The 15,286-nt window shown below is 48.6% G+C and overlaps 2 protein-coding genes across 5 annotated transcripts in view; one reads left to right on the top strand and one right to left on the bottom strand.

The window, feature by feature from the left end:
* Positions 1-2,414, top strand: part of PFKFB1 (6-phosphofructo-2-kinase/fructose-2,6-biphosphatase 1) — a 75,234-nt gene extending 72,820 nt beyond the window's left edge. For all 4 annotated transcript variants that reach the window (XM_081221338.1, XM_081221337.1, XM_081221336.1 and 1 more), the window contains exons 12-14: positions 321-383; positions 1,445-1,509; positions 1,861-2,414. In XM_081221338.1, coding sequence (XP_081077464.1) covers positions 321-383; positions 1,445-1,509; positions 1,861-1,920 — 188 coding nt within the window. In that variant the 3' untranslated portion in view covers positions 1,921-2,414. The remainder of the gene's footprint in view (positions 1-320; positions 384-1,444; positions 1,510-1,860) is intronic.
* Positions 2,415-4,004: 1,590 nt separating this feature from the next.
* The window catches only part of LOC308609416 (trophinin-like), a gene marked incomplete at both ends in the record, with an annotated part of 47,716 nt that continues 36,434 nt past the window's right edge, over positions 4,005-15,286 (bottom strand). The window contains 12 exon segments of the mRNA XM_081223091.1: positions 4,005-4,633; positions 4,636-5,854; positions 6,647-6,761; positions 7,310-7,366; positions 7,788-7,830; positions 8,583-8,659; positions 9,355-9,446; positions 9,882-9,961; positions 10,221-10,284; positions 10,400-10,504; positions 11,153-11,155; positions 11,159-11,666. Of these exon segments, the coding sequence (XP_081079217.1) occupies positions 4,005-4,633; positions 4,636-5,854; positions 6,647-6,761; positions 7,310-7,366; positions 7,788-7,830; positions 8,583-8,659; positions 9,355-9,446; positions 9,882-9,961; positions 10,221-10,284; positions 10,400-10,504; positions 11,153-11,155; positions 11,159-11,666 (2,992 nt within the window).

Here is a 15,286-nt window from a genome sequence, read left to right as displayed (position 1 = left end):
TTGGTCTCATGTTTGCCCTGTGGGTGAGGAGGTCGGCCACCTCCGAGGTGACCATCCTCAGCATCTGGGGGACTCAGGGTCTGTCCGCGATCCCCAGGGCCCTCCTTCCTCCCTGCTCCTGAGGCCGCCTCTCTGCTCTCTTCCTCCCTCCCCACCCTGCTCTCAGCACTGTCTCTGAAGTGTGTGGGGGAGCAGGGCCCAGGTGAAGACAACCATGGGGAAGGGGGTGGAAGGGGAGAGTGCTGCAAGCCTGGAGGCCCGGGGAGGTGGTGCCTGCCCCAGCACCCTATCTCTGAGGGCTGCTCTCTCCTCCTTTCTAGATGAGCTGCCTTATCTCAGGTGCCCTCTGCACACAGTGCTCAAGCTTACACCTGTGGCTTATGGTGAGTCCCCTACCTTCATCTGGGGAAAAGCACATAGACACCATGAGCATGCCTGCAGTACCTAGCATTTTCCCAGCAGAGTCCTGAGAGAGATTTCCTGCGTGCATAGTTGGATGTCTTGGTAGAGGCAGAACTGGTGGTAGCAAGATGAGAATGAGGAAGGACTGAGGTGGCCTCTAAATCTGGGACCTGGCCCCAGCTTTCTCTGTCTCTACCAGAGCACCAATCATACAGCACAAAGCTGTAGAAGAGAGGGTCCCCAAAAGGGTCCAGATGAATAAGTGTATGTTGGGGCCAGATTTGAAGAAAGGGTTCAAAGACCAGCCCGGGCAGTTGAGACTCTCTTTGGGGGCATTAGTCAGCTCTGGAATGTTCATGAGCAGAGAAGAGACAGACTCAAATCTGTTCTGGGGTATGAACAGGGCAGATGGTGTACTGAAGCCTGGATTAGTGTTCAATCCACAGGGATGGAGCTAAGGGGGCTTCCATAGGCATTGGGCCTCCTCTGCCCACTCCAGGCCCCAATGATACCACCCTCCTCTTTCTTCAAGCTTCCTAGAACTCCCTTGTGACCTTCCATACCTCTGATGTTGCCATAACCGTATAGCTCTGGAAATAAACTTTACCTGGGACTGGTCACCCCAAGGCAGAGGACCCAGGGCTCTTCCACCACTTTAGCACCTAACACAGCTGGGAGGATCCACAGATCTCCATTGTTATTATTAGGTTTCTGTCTCACAGACAAGAGCTGGGGAGGGGTGCAAAAATCATCTCTTGTCATCTCTCATTCCCATTGACAACTGGGCAAGGGAGGCTCAGAGAAGTCTGAGACTATTAGGGGCAGAGCTGGGGGGATGCCCCGTTCCTGTCTCTTAGGCCTAGTGTCTTCCCCTGACATCACACAAGTGGTCTAAATTCCTCTCCCTAAAGGGCAGTCACAATCTGCACACAGCGTGGAGCTGGGGGTGTGGGTGGTGATGGGTGGAGGAGGGAATGACACCTCAGGGAAGACCTGTGCTTACCTGGGTGGCTTATGGATGAATGGGTTGCTCTTTTCTGAGGCTGCAAAGTGGAGTCCATCTACCTGAATGTGGAGGCTGTAAACACACATCGGGAGAAGCCTGAGGTAGGTGAGGGACACTGTGGCCTAAGTTGGCACGTGGTGAAAGCACCCTCCCCTGCAGAAAGGCAGCCCCAGTCCCACAGAGCTTGGGTGTTTCCACCAACATGTAGAATAACCAGCACCCAGAAATGCAGGAACCGCAGCCCAGACTCGAGGCACCATAGACACCCACAGCTAGAGCAACCCTGCCTAAAAGGCCTCTGGCTGAGGTTCGCCCAGGCTTGCCTGAGAAGAGGGTCAGGATCCAGGCTTGGCTGAAAGAGGGGAGCCTGGCAATGAGGACAAGAGGCAGGGAGGGGCGGGGGCTCCACACTGCTGGCTGCTTCCTGCTAATACTGGGTTCTCTCCTCTCAGAATGTGGACGTCAGCCGGGAACCTGAGGAAGCCCTGGACACCGTCCCTGCCCACTACTGAGCCCTTTGTAAGACATAAAACTGCCTCTGTCCTCGCTGTCTTTCACATTTAGGAGCTGCTATTGTTGCTCTTCTCTTACACTGAGAACACTCTGGAGTTGGCCTCACTGAAAGAGACCTGCTTCCAGTGAAGAAACTCTCCTCAGCTCCAAAACAGGTCTTGATTTCTAGCTACAACCAAGGAGCTGTCTAGGTCAGGATGAAACTTTTTCCTTCTTAATTCCTATTCCCTGATCAATAAAGACTTCTCTTTCTGCCTACAAAAGGGGAAAGGAGGTCATTGTGCGGCTTTTCCCACAAGATCCTCTTAAGATCCTGACCCTATGAAATGGCTCTGGTGCTATCGGTGTATGGACTGGGTGAGAACTTCCTGGAAAGAAGGGCTTTGGAGTAATGCCTCCAAATTTGAGGGTGGAGATAGGTCCATGTGAGTGCTTATGGCCTTGTTACTTCGTGGGCAACATGGCTGGGAACATGACACCTTCATCCCTACATTCAAAGAAGAATCTGCACTCAGACCACAGTTTTCCTTCCTTCTCCAACTCTTGTTGCCATCCTGAGTGATTTCACTGTCCATATAAATGATTCCAACAATACCCTGGTCTCCTAGTGCCCTGCCCCCTCAACTTCAGTGAGCATCTTCCCTTCAGCCACTCACTCCTTGGTTGGCATCATCTAGATTTCTCTCCAGTCTGACTTCTTAAATACAAGCATCCCACTATCTGACCACTGGCCCCCCAGTCCTTAAAACTCTCTGTGTCATCCACAGGATCCCTAGAAGCATGCCTCCCACACAGCAGGCATGTATGTAGTATTTCTTGAATGAACAATATTTGTTCTTGTACTGCATCAAGAGTATAGTCCTTTGATTCCTCCATTATCTCCCAATCCACCAGTCCTCTTCCTCTTCACTGTTCTTCCATACCTGGCCAGCTTGGATCCTACATTCTATCTCTTCAGCCAATCTCCATGCAGCTACTGTGGGCAGATAGCAGCAACCCAGTTGCGAAGAGACAGACTCATACACCCCCTGCCTTTGTTTGTCCTTCCATCACAACCACCAGCAAGACCCAAACCTAGTATAATCCACATCGCCTTTTTTATTGGGATCACTGCTTGAAGCAAATCTACATTTATCTCCTTCTAGAGCCACCCTTAAATCCTGTTCAAAGTCAGGGTCACCCTCTATTCTCTGGTATTCTATCCATCCCACCTCCCCAAGGATGGGTTGACTCAGTCAGTTCCTGACTATTCCATATCTATATCCTGCCCTTCTCTATTGGCTTTTGCCCCCACAGTCTATGCAACATGCTCAGGTCTCTCTCCTATCCCAAGAAAATCCTCCCTTGTTCCCATGTCCACCTTTAGTTACGTCCCTCTATATCCCTCCCATTCTTACACAAATATCTCAAAATGAATCTATACTTACTCTCCAGAACTGTCTCCCTTTGCCTTCTGTTCCAGGCTTTCCCCTTTTACATTCTGACTTAAGGTATTATCCCCTTGCCTGCTATGCTTTCCCCACATCTCTACCCCACTGAAGTCATACTTGCCTTTTAGCCTAAAGCTGGAGCCCACCTTCCCCAAAGAGCTATGCTGATTTCTAGCTCTTCTATGAACCCAAAATGTCACTCACAACAACTTAGGCACATTAAAAGACAGAACAAACTGCAATTCATTTTTCAAATTTAATGTAACTCATATCAAATATGACAAGACACAGAAAGCAAACAACAAAGCAGGATTGGCAAACAGATTTTTTCATAGTGTGTCACCCTCAGCTGATTGGTAATATCTGCTTAGATTGCTGTGTGGACAAAGATTCCAAGGATGTACCTTGGCTCCATGGGAAGGACTGCTGCAATTCATTAGCGGTATCTGTAAACATGCGAAATAAATCTGAAAACAAAACACCAAACAGAAACACATTTTAGCACCAAATATACTATTTTCTCATACTTCCTTCATTGTGCTCATCTCCCCATCCTGCCCTCCCACCTTGGGGTTTCTTATAACACCTCCCAGCTCTTATACCCATCCCCATCGGCCTTGGATATGAAAATGTTGTAATTACCTGAAACCTCACTAGCCATAGGAGAAGCTACAGGCACCAAGGCTGGTGGCTCCACCACCAAAGCCAACAGCATTGCTCGGTCCACCGCCATAGCCAGCACTGCTGCTTGGTCCACCGTTGAAGTCAGCATCGGTGCTCAATCCACTGCCAAAGCCAACAGTAGAAGTGGGTCCACCAATAAAGCCGGTGCTGGTGTGGGGTTCACCAGTAAAGCCAGTGCTGGTGTTGGAACAACTGCCAAAGCCAATGATGGTGCTCAGTCTTCCATCGAAGCTGGTATTAGGCCCACCGCCAATGCCGTCACTGATGCTGAGGCCACTACTAAAGTCAGCACTGGTGCCAAGTGTGCTGCCCAAACCAGCATTGCTGCCCAGCCCACCACCAAAGATATCACTGGAGATCAGTCCACTACCAACGCCAGAGTTGGTGTTCAGTCCACCATCAAATCCAGTGCTGGTGCTTAACCCATCACAAAAGCTGAAACCAGCACTGGTGCTGAGTCCATCACCAAAACTGGCACTGATAGGACCACTAAAACAGGTGCTTGTACTAGGAGGGCCACCAAAGCATAGGTTGGTGTTAGACACACTGCCAAAGCAGAAGCTGGTGCTGGGGGCTCCACCAAAGCCAATGCTGGTGCTGGAGCACTGCCAAAGTCAGTAGTGGTGTTAGGTGCCCCACTGAAGTCAGTACTGGTGCTGAACACACTGCCAAAGCCAGAGTTGGTGCTGGGTGCACCGCTGAAGCCAGTGCTAATGCTGACAGCACTGCTAAAACCAGCACTGGTGTTGAGTGCACCACCTAAGCCAAGACTGGTGCTGAGTGTACCACCAAAGCTGGCACTAGTGCTGGGAGAATCACCAAAGCAGAAGCTGGTGCTTAGTGTACCACCAAAGTCAGTGCTATTGCTGAAAGAGCTACCAAAGGAGACACTGGTACTGAGTACACCATCAAAACCAGAGCTGGTGCTAGGAAAGCTACCAAAGCAGATACTGGTACTGAGTGTGCCACCAAATCTGGCACTGGAACTGGGAGAGCCACCGAAGTAGACACTAGTGCTGAGTGTGCCACCAAAGCCAGTGCTGGTGCTAAGCACACCACTAAAGACTGCACTGGTGCCAAGTGTACTGCCAAAGCTGGTGCTCATACTGAGTGCATCACTGAAGCCAGCAGGGGTACTGAGTATGCCTCCAAAGCCAGAGCTGGCTCCACCACTGAAACTTGTACTGGTGTTGAGTGGGCCACTGAAACTAGAGCTGACCCCACCACTGAAGTTGGTACTGGTGCAAGGTGTGCCACCAAAGCTAATGCTGGTTTCACTGCTGAAACTAGAGCTGGTGCTGGCTGCACCACCAAAGCTAATGCTGACTCCACCACTGAAAGTGGAGCAAGTGCTGGGTGTGCCACCAAAGCAAATGCTGGCTACGCTGCTGAAGCTGGCACTGGTGCTGCATGTGCCACCAAAGCTAATGCCAGCTCTGCCACCAAAGACATTATTGGGGTTGGGTACACCACTGAAGCTAATACTAGCACCATCGCTATAGCTAGCCCTGGTGCTAGCTCCTCTGCTGAAGTCAATGTTGGTGCTGGCATTTGCATTTTCTTGGGCTCTGGCCTCAATTTCAAGTGAAAATCTGCCCCAGGCCTGAGCATCATCGCCTAACTCTTCCCTTGTTAGGCAGTCAATATCCATGTCATCCCAATTCCAGGGCCCAGCCACAGCTTCCTCTCCAATACCCATTTGGGCTCTTGCCTCAGCCCTGGCCTCAGCCTCAGCTACAGCCACAGCTGCAGATTGGACTTCCATCTCCACTGCCTCCCGGTACTGCACGGCCCAGTCCTTGGGGTCTTTCTTCTGCACCTGAAATGAGAATTCCAATCATTATAAGAAAAATACGTTTGTAATTATGTATTAAATACCTACCATGGGCTTTGTATAAAACTAATAGTAGCATTAAAAAAAAAAGTCTTAGTTGTTGGGACTCTATCATGGGTCAGTCCTGAGATCCAATTTCAGTTCGATAACTTAGGTGCTGTGTGACCTTGGACAAGCTACTTAATCTCACTGAGCCTAAGTGTCTTCATCTGTAATATGGGAAACGATAAGAGAGTATGTTGTGGATTGAATGTTTGTGTCCCCCCAAAATTTATATTTTGAAGTATCAACCTCGAATGTGACTATATTTGGAGGTAGGCCTTTATGGAAGTAAAGTTTAATGAGGTCATAATGGTGGGTCCTTGATCCAATAGGATTAGTGTCCTTATAAGAAGAGACTCTCTCTCCACCATGAACACAGCAAGAAGGTATTCATCTGCAAGCCAGGAGGAGAGGCTTCACTAGAAACTAACCCTGCTGGACCTTGATCTAGGACTTCCAGCCTTCAGGACTATGATAAAATAAATTTCTGTTGTTTAAGCCACCCAGTCTATAGTATTTTGTTATGGCAGTTGAGGAGACTAATACGAAGTATGAACAATGAATGAAACATTGTAAACTTTACGTCAAGCAGCATTCTGGGACATAAATGAAGTTCCATATGCTTACATATGAACTTCAGACTGCCCTATACCTGCCCATCCCTGTACACTGCCTACCCCAGCCAGGGACGTTCTGTACCCTTAACATGCCAAGTCAGGGCAGCTCTCCTATTGCCTTGCATGCAAACTTGAGAACTTTCATCTTGCTAGTCTCATGGCAGGAGCACAAGCCCCAGAAGAACTCATATTCAGGTGGTCTGCTGTTGGGGACCCTCTTGTATTCCAGGTACCTTGAAGAAAGGAAATGAAACTTGCTTCTAACCAAGCAAACCTGTTGTCTAGCCACTTGGGACCAGGTGGCAACCTCCTTCAAAGACAAACTAAACTCAGCTCCTGGAGAAGGATTTCCAAGGCCCTCCTTCCCTAGACTCACTCCAAAACACAGTTCATGGTCTTGACCTCCAATACAGAGCCATTTCCCATTGGCCCTGTGCAAAGTAGTCACTTGGTGTTGCAGGGGATGCATGTATAGGGCATGGTGTCACAGGGAGGCCAAAGTATCCTGCCACCTGTGAGGAGTAAACCTAAGTTTCTATCGGGTGTGTTGTAAACAGAGGAGCCATTCTTTGGGCATTCTGGTCTGAGCACACCCCATAGCAAGGGCCTTGTGTTTGGTCTGGCCCAGCCCTGGTATGGTCCACCATGGACTTAGTCCTAGGGAATAGGATACCCATACCTCTAAAGGTAGTGTAAGAAAAGGGCAATCAAGCACTTTCTGGACCAGACCAGCACACTCAGAACACTTCATGGCCTGACAAAGCCCCAAAGCACCACTTACTTCTGCTTCACAAACTCGTCTGTGATGAGCTTCCTCACTTCCCCAAAGAGCGAGTGGCTTACCTTAACAATGGGAAAAATAACCCATGAACCAAGATCAGAACTTCCCACATGGGAGCAGAGGCATTTCCCAACATGGAAGAGACCTCTCTAGTACATAAGACCATCTCAATGAACTCAGGAAAGTAATGAACACATGGTCACTAGAAGCAGGCAGTTAAGGCCAGATGGTTCTTTATCAGAATGCCCTGAAGGTCTATCTTATATATCAGCTTAGAACAGAAAAATGACATAGGAGAAAGGGGAAGCAGAGAGTTCAGGACCATTTCCCCATCCATCCAGGTCAGAGCCCTGGACCCTCTACTCAGTCCAGCAACCCCGCCCACTCCACCAGACCACCAGGCTGATGCAATCCTGGGACCATCCTCTCTTGCCAAAGGACAACATGGACAGCAAGTGCTGACAGAGCCCAATCATACCCAGGGTGCAGCCCCAACTTGCGCAGCACCTCCCAGATGACAGCTGCAAGGGGAGGCAAAAGGAAACAGGGATAGAAAATGAACATGTGTATATACAATGGAATATTACTCAGCCATAAAAAGAAACGAAACTGAGCTATTTGTAATGAGGTGGATAGACCTAGAGTCTGTCATACAGAGTGAAGTAAGTCAGAAAGAGAAAGACAAATACCGTATGCTAACACATATATATGGAATTTTAAAAAAATGTCATGAAGAACCTAGGGGTAAAACGGGAATAAAGACACAGACCTACTTGAGAATGGACTTGAGGATATGGGGAGGGGGAAGGGTAAGCTGTGACAAAGCGAAAGAGAGGCATGGACATATATACACTACCAAACGTAAGGTAAATAGATAGTGGGAAGCAGCCGCAGAGCACAGGGAGATCAGCTCGGTGCTTTGTGACCGCCTGGAGGGGTGGGATGGGGAGGGTGCGAGGGAGGGAGATGCATGAGGGAAGGGATGTGGGAACAGATGTATATGTATGACTGATTCACTTTGTTATAAAGCAGAAACTAATAAAAGTATATAACAGGTTGATCATGTTTTATATATATACTGCATTGTTCTCAAAGCCAATCGAGAAACAAAGAGAACACATTTTATTAAATTCTTATCCCATATTGTTCTCCCATCACAAAGGGGCTAAGAAAATAAATAATATTTATAATACAAGTAAAATAAAAAAAAAAGAAAATGAACATGTGGAATTCCGACCATGACCTCCATTCAGCTGCCAGCCCAGCCACTCACCCTCATTGGCCTTGTTGCCATTCATAAAAATGACACTCAGAATCACCATAAGACCTAGTTTGGGTGTGTCCTTGGTCCTAGGGGAATAACAGGACAGAGAGAAGGTTTACATCCAGCAGCCATCTGCAGAAAAATACACACCAGCCAGCTTACTAGGTTAGCTTCTCCCAGATTCTTCAGATATGAGAGAATTCTGCCCAGTCTATGCTTCAAGCTCTATGTGACCCTGGGCAAGGCACTTAGACTCTCCTATTTATAAAATGGGAAAATCACATTCTCCTCTCCCCAGGTTGCTGAGAGGATAGAATTGTACTTGTATTTGTCAGCCCACTACAACCCGGACACCCAGCCAATATGAGTCCCTTCTTTCTCTTCCAGACCCCTCAGCTCCAAAAGAATTCTAGGCATGGCCCCACTGATGTTCCTGCCCTTCAACCCTCATTGATTCACCCATACCAGGAAGCCCTTCCTTGAGAACCACTCTACCAAGATCAATAGGAAGAGACAAGAAACAACAGAGAAGCTTCAGTAGATACAGAAAACTTGACAGTAGGAATGACCTGCCCCAGGCTTCTACACCGTCCAGTCAATCAATCATAATCAGGCACCACTACTATGTGTAGGGCTCCAACTACGTGTGGGATATGGAAAAGGGGTTTTTAGGCTCTGTCTTTCTTGACTTCCTAGGGGATGTGGGGAGAGGACAGGGATGGAGTAGTACCATGGACAAAAGCAGAAGCCTCCCTCCCATCCCAGCCCTTTCCCAGCTTACGTTCCCAGGATGCCTGCAGAGGATTCCTGAATGCTGATGAGAATATACAAGCTAATTTCTTTATCAATTTCCTTCATATTGACTCGAAACATCTGCCAAATAAAAGAATAGCCTGTGAGGTCACAAAATTCAGCCTAGGCAGTGAAATAATGCATGTAAAGCACTTAACTAACACAGCAAACAGGTAACAAATGTACTATTGTTATCAAAATAGTCTTTATGCTTAATGGGACTCTAGGGAGACAGAGAATGGAGGATGGAAGGGAGAGGTGAGCATCTGAAATACACTACAGGACATGTCCAGCAGTAGACAGAAGCCAGGACTAAGCTGGGTGGCTTGGGTCCTAGCTGTACTTGCTGTGTGACCTGAGGCTAGTCTACGTCCCTCCGTAGGCCATTGTCTGCTCATTTACACAGTGATGGGGCTGGATTAGGGAGTCTCTGTGGTCCCCCCAAAGGGACGTGTACATCTTTGTTCCATTCAAGACTTCCCCATTGTGCCCATCCCACAGAGGATGTCCTTTCACCTTCTCCAGAGCATAGCTTGCTCGTTCAATGATCTCTGGGAAATATTCATCATATTCTTGGATGACATCCTTCAGCATGACTGCAGGAAGGGAGAGGTGGGAGCAGCTTGCTGAGAAGGAGCCACAGAGCTGCAGCCCTTTTGTTAGCCCTATGGGGTTAGTGTAGTCTGAGTCCTGAACTGTGTTAATGGGAGATGCCAGCCATGACAGAGTGTGAAAAGGGCAGGGGAGGATAGATGAGAGAATGAAGAGGCCATAAAACTAAATGGCTACCCCCAGGGCAGGGAGGAGAGAGGAGTAGAAAGGAGAGCTCAGGGAGGAGGGTTGGTATGACTCTACCTGAGCACTTGATGGGGATCTTTGTCTGGTCCTTAACCAACAGGTATTTCACCAACTTATTTGCCTGGGAGAAGAGGAATATATGGGAAGATCTCAGTATGTTTTCATAAAACTTGGAAGAATGACAGAGAAGAGGGCAGGTGAAGAAGAGAAGAGACTGGGCAGCATTGGATTCTTACCCTTTCTTGCAAGGTGGCCACATCTTGGGATAGCGGAGGCCTCTGGCCCCATGGAATCCACCTATAACTACCACCACCTCTCTCATCCCCGTTCAGATGCTTGGACTGCATCATCAGAAAGAAGGAAGGTCCAAAATAACCAGGTGAAAGAGATGGCTCTGTCTCCTCACCCTGCCTGTTCCTGAAAGTCCCCTAAACCCTCCCTGTAGGGGTCCTGACCTTAACATTATCCACACTGAGTTCTAGATTTGTCTTTCATTGTCTTCCGGGCAGGTGTTTCATTTCCCTGCCAAGACAGGAGCAACCCAAGGGCAGGGTCTGGTTCTTCCTCTTCTTTTGGCCACCACTGGCTCTACTAGCTGTACCCCTTCAACAAGTCACTTCACCTCTCTGGGACTTGGTTTTCTTATCTGTAACACTGGGACCTAGCTGGTAAGAGTTACTTTAAAACATAAAAGCATAACCTGTGTGACTATACCCAACACAAAGCCTGGTGCATGCTAACTACTATGTATTGATAAATACAAGTTGAATTATATCCAGTTTGTAGCTAAGTGTATGGATGTCTTATTTCCCCACCAATCTTTGAACTGCCAAGCAGCAGGAACTATATCACATTCCTCTCAGCATCTCTCACAGCCTATGTGAATGCAGGGACTGGCTCAGTAAACTTAAAAGAACAAGTGAACAAACCAGGTGGATAGGAATGGAAAAGAAGTACAGAGTTAAGGATGGTGATGTCAGAGATCTCACCTTTCAGTTCCTCTTGCCCCGGGTCCTGGTTGTGGGCTCCAGACTCAACTGAGCCAGGTAGTCATCTGCCAGGGCCTGGACAGCAGCAACAACCTGAGTCTCAAGGGCACTTATGTTGATCTGAGGGGTAGCCATCTTGACCTGGGCCCCTTTGTCAATTTGAGTCTGGTTTTCACTTGTCTGGGCTTTAGTGTCAACCTTCCGAGCCCTGTACACTCTCTTGACCCAGAGGGTGGCTGCTAGGGCTTGTTTTGTGACCATTTGACTGGCAGGTGGGGCCTCAGAGATCTCACAGGGAGAATTTGGGCCCTTATAGGAAGCCTTCTTGACCTTGGATTTTTTGGGCCAGATAGCTGCTGCTGAGGCCTCAATCTGCCTGGTAGCTGTCTCAGTGGCATCTGGGGCCTCTAGGAGTTCAGTGTCAGTATTTGTGCCCTTTACAGTTGCTTTCTTGGCTTTGGAGGCTTTCTTAGTTCGGATGGAGGTAATTTGGCCTTGGGTGGTAGCTGTGTAGCTGGTGGATGGAGCCAGTGAGATCTCAGTGGCATTAGCTATGGCCTTATTGTTAGCCTTCTTAGCCTTGAGAGCTTTCTTAGGCTTGATGGAGGCTAACAAGGCTTGATAATTGGCTGACTCAGTGGCAATTGGAGCCTGGATAGTCTGTGGGATGACTGGCACATTTAGGGCCTGCAAGGGTAACTTGATCTGTGTAGTAACACTCTCACTGCCAGTTGGAAATTGGGAGCCTCGGGCTGCCTTAGCAGTAACTCTCTTTGTCTTGTTGGCTTTCTTAGGCTGAGCGGTGAATGAAGAAGCCTGAGTATTGGCTACCTCAGTGGTAGCTGAAGCCTGGTTGATCTGGGGGATGATTGGCAGGTTTAAAGCCGGAAAAGTTATTTTAGGCTTGTTGGTGGTAATCACATCGGCAGGTGGAACTGGAGGGGCAGCGCGTACTGTCTTAGTGATAGCCTTAATAGGGGCCTTCTTGGTCTTGCTTTTCTTAGGCTGGTTGGCAACTGGTGGGTCCATAGCCAGGGGGTCTTTGGTTGATGATAAGAGGGTATGCATCAGCAAGACACTATCTTCTGTTGTCTCAGCCTGTACATCTGGAGGGAAGTGAAGCCCCAGGCTCCCAGGGGGAGGTAGAGGGCCCTACACACTTAAGATTATGACGTGCTGAGCCACCTGGCCTCCCTACAACCCACCCTTTCTACAAAACCTCCCTCTCCTCTGAATGGTGACTGATTGAACGGGAGGGTGAAGGAAGAGGAAGGGAGCAAGAAATAGGCAGGTTTTCTTCACCTCCTCCTCCACCATGCAGGGGAGGACTGAAACAGGTTAGGCAGGAAATTATGCAACTACAGAGTGGTAGGGGCTCAACAGCCTTAAATGAACTCAGAATAGGGCAGATGGCCTGCCAAGAATGCAGAGGGGCCTCACCTGGAGCGGGGGCATCTTATAATCGGAGTCATTACTCCTATCCATTTTTCTGGAAGGCCAAGAAAGGGCCTGAGTCAGGAAAGAATAAGAGGGAGGTGGACATTTATCAGGTCTCCTGCCAATCCTGAAGGAGGGGGTTCTGATCAAACCTTGGGCCCCAAACCCTTCAACTACTGGGTTCTCATACCTAGAAACCCAGACCATCTGGCTTCCAAATCCTAGCTCCTTTTGCCTCCAAGAAACTGCAAGTCAGCTCTCGATCCTGCCCCTTTACCCTACAAACACCCTTACCGCAATTCGGTAGTGCGCATGCATATCAAACAGAGGCGTGAGGGCAACCGCAGGCGCTCAGCGCGCAAGTGCTTTGGTGGACTGGACAGCCTGACCACCTCAATCCCACATAAGCCCTCTGCCCTCAGAGCAGCAGAACATCTTGACGCCACTCCTGACCCACTCTTTCTAACTGCATCTCGTCTCATTCCAACCCTTCCCCCAACACCGGTCCCTCTCCCTCCGCTCTGCAGCACCTCTTTGTTCCGCCCCTTCCCCAACACCATACACCTCTCCTCTGCAGTACAGCCACGCAGCGCACTGCCCCGTCCCCAAACGCCCCCTCCCTCCGCTCTGCTGTACTCCGCACCTTCTCTTCTCTATATGCCCCCTCCCTCCGCTCTGCAGTAAGTGCCTGCACAGCCCCTTCCGCAACACCGCACCCCTACGTCCACGTCTGAAAGTGACCATCCTGCCCTTACTGCAACATGGTTACCCCACCCACAAATCCTATGGTATTAGGCTTTTGTGTAATCCTTCCCAAATGCTACCAGGTTCTGTCCCTTTCTTTTCAAACCGGTATCAACCAGGTCCTAGCCCCTCTTTTCTCCCCTCTGAGCCAGGTCATTTCAGATATATAATAAGGAGTCTGCCCCTTACTTTTTCTAGCTCCCAATCTCTACTTTCTGTGGCCCAAACCAGGTCCTGCGGCCTCTCTCCAGTTTAAACGAAGCCTCCCATTGCCTATCTCCCTGCCTAATTGGATCGTGTTCCATTCTTTCTATGGCCTGAACTATTTCTCCATCTCTCTTTTCTGCAGTCCCAAACGGGTCTGCATCCCTCCTTCCTGCAGCCCGAACTGAGTCCAGATCTCTCTTTCCGTTGCCCAAAGGGGATTCTGCCCCCCTCCTTTCTCCCTTGCAAACCGAGTCCAGACACCTCTAAACCCGACCACTTTTATGCGGTTAGCTCCTGAACCTCTAGCAGGTTTCCTTCAAACCTTAGGGGTGTGTGGAGTCAAGCACGTCAAACCCTAGCCTGGAGGCCCCCACAAGGTCTTCAGTAAAGCAGGGCACTTTAGCTCACCTCTCCTGTCCAGAAGGCGTCTGCTCTCTCCAAGCCTCTTCTTAGGTCTGAGCCTATCTTCTCCCCCTCCCCAGCCGGAAGTGATCCTGCCTCTTTCCGCCTCCACAGGGTCGCCTTCCCTGCCTGTCAGCCTCCCCCCTCACTCCCTACTTCCAGCTTTCCTTTCTCCCCAATGTGAACTATTGTCTGCTTACTACCTTTTATTCAACAATCGTTATTTTCTATTCACCTTTTGATTTCTCTATCCCCCACCCTGTATCCTCATTCCTATTTGATTCATCTGTTCCCCCTAGGAGGACTGTGTTTCTCTGGGCTCCCAAACCAATGCTTCCTACAGACCCCTCTATGCCAACCTTAGTCACATAGTGTGCTGTTGTAATGTGTTGTGTGTCTGGATCTCTCTCCCCAGGAGCTGCTCTGGGGTAGGGGACTAGATCATATTAATTTCTATTGCTTAAGTAGGACCAAATTAAGACATTTAGAGTCTCTAAACACTAAAAGTTAGGGTGCCCCCTACATCATATGTAATTCAGAATAAAATCAGTAAATGTAAGAAAGTCTACCAAAAGTTTTATTTATCCCCCAATGACTATTGATGCTTTTAACGTATATCAACTTAGCTGAAAATTTTTACTGGGACTGTGTTCCTCCTTTACTGGTACACTGGGACACAAGTGCTTCGCCTCTCTCTCGTGGAATGGAGCACTGCTCCCCAGTGTAGAAAACACTTCTTCTTGGGCATTCACTTGCTCACTCAGTCAGTAATTATTTGTTGAGCACACAGTTGTGCCAAGGTCCTTGTTGGATGTTGGATCCCTGCCCTCAAAGAACTCACACCTATTTTTTTTTAGTTTATTGGAGTATAATTGCTTTACAATGTTGTGTTAGTTTCTGCTGTATAACAAAGTGAATCAGCTATACGTATACATACATCCCCATATCCCCTCCCTCTTGTGTCTCCTTCCCACCCTCCCTATCCCACCCCTCTAGGTGGTCACAAAGCACAGAGCTGATCTCCCTGTGCTATGCGGCTGCTTCCCTCTAGCTATCTATTTTATATTTGGTAGTGTACATATGTCCATGCCACTCTCTCACTCCATCCCAGCTTACACTTCCCCCTCCTCGTGTCCTCAAGTCCATTCTCTACGTCTGCCTCTTTATTCCTGTCCTGCCCCTAGGTTCTTCAGAACATTTTTTCGTTTGTTTTTTAGATTCCATATATATGTGTTAGCATATGGTATTCGTTTTTCTCTTTCTGACTTACTTCACTCTGTATGACAGACTCTATTCTTAAGTTCTAAAAACACCCATGGAGGAAGAACTAGTATTATCACCATT

This window comes from Mesoplodon bidens, assembly GCF_964165515.1.
Source record: "Mesoplodon bidens genome assembly, chromosome: X".
Lineage (NCBI taxonomy): Eukaryota > Metazoa > Chordata > Mammalia > Artiodactyla > Ziphiidae > Mesoplodon > Mesoplodon bidens.
This window is presented reverse-complemented; position numbering and strand designations above follow the sequence as displayed.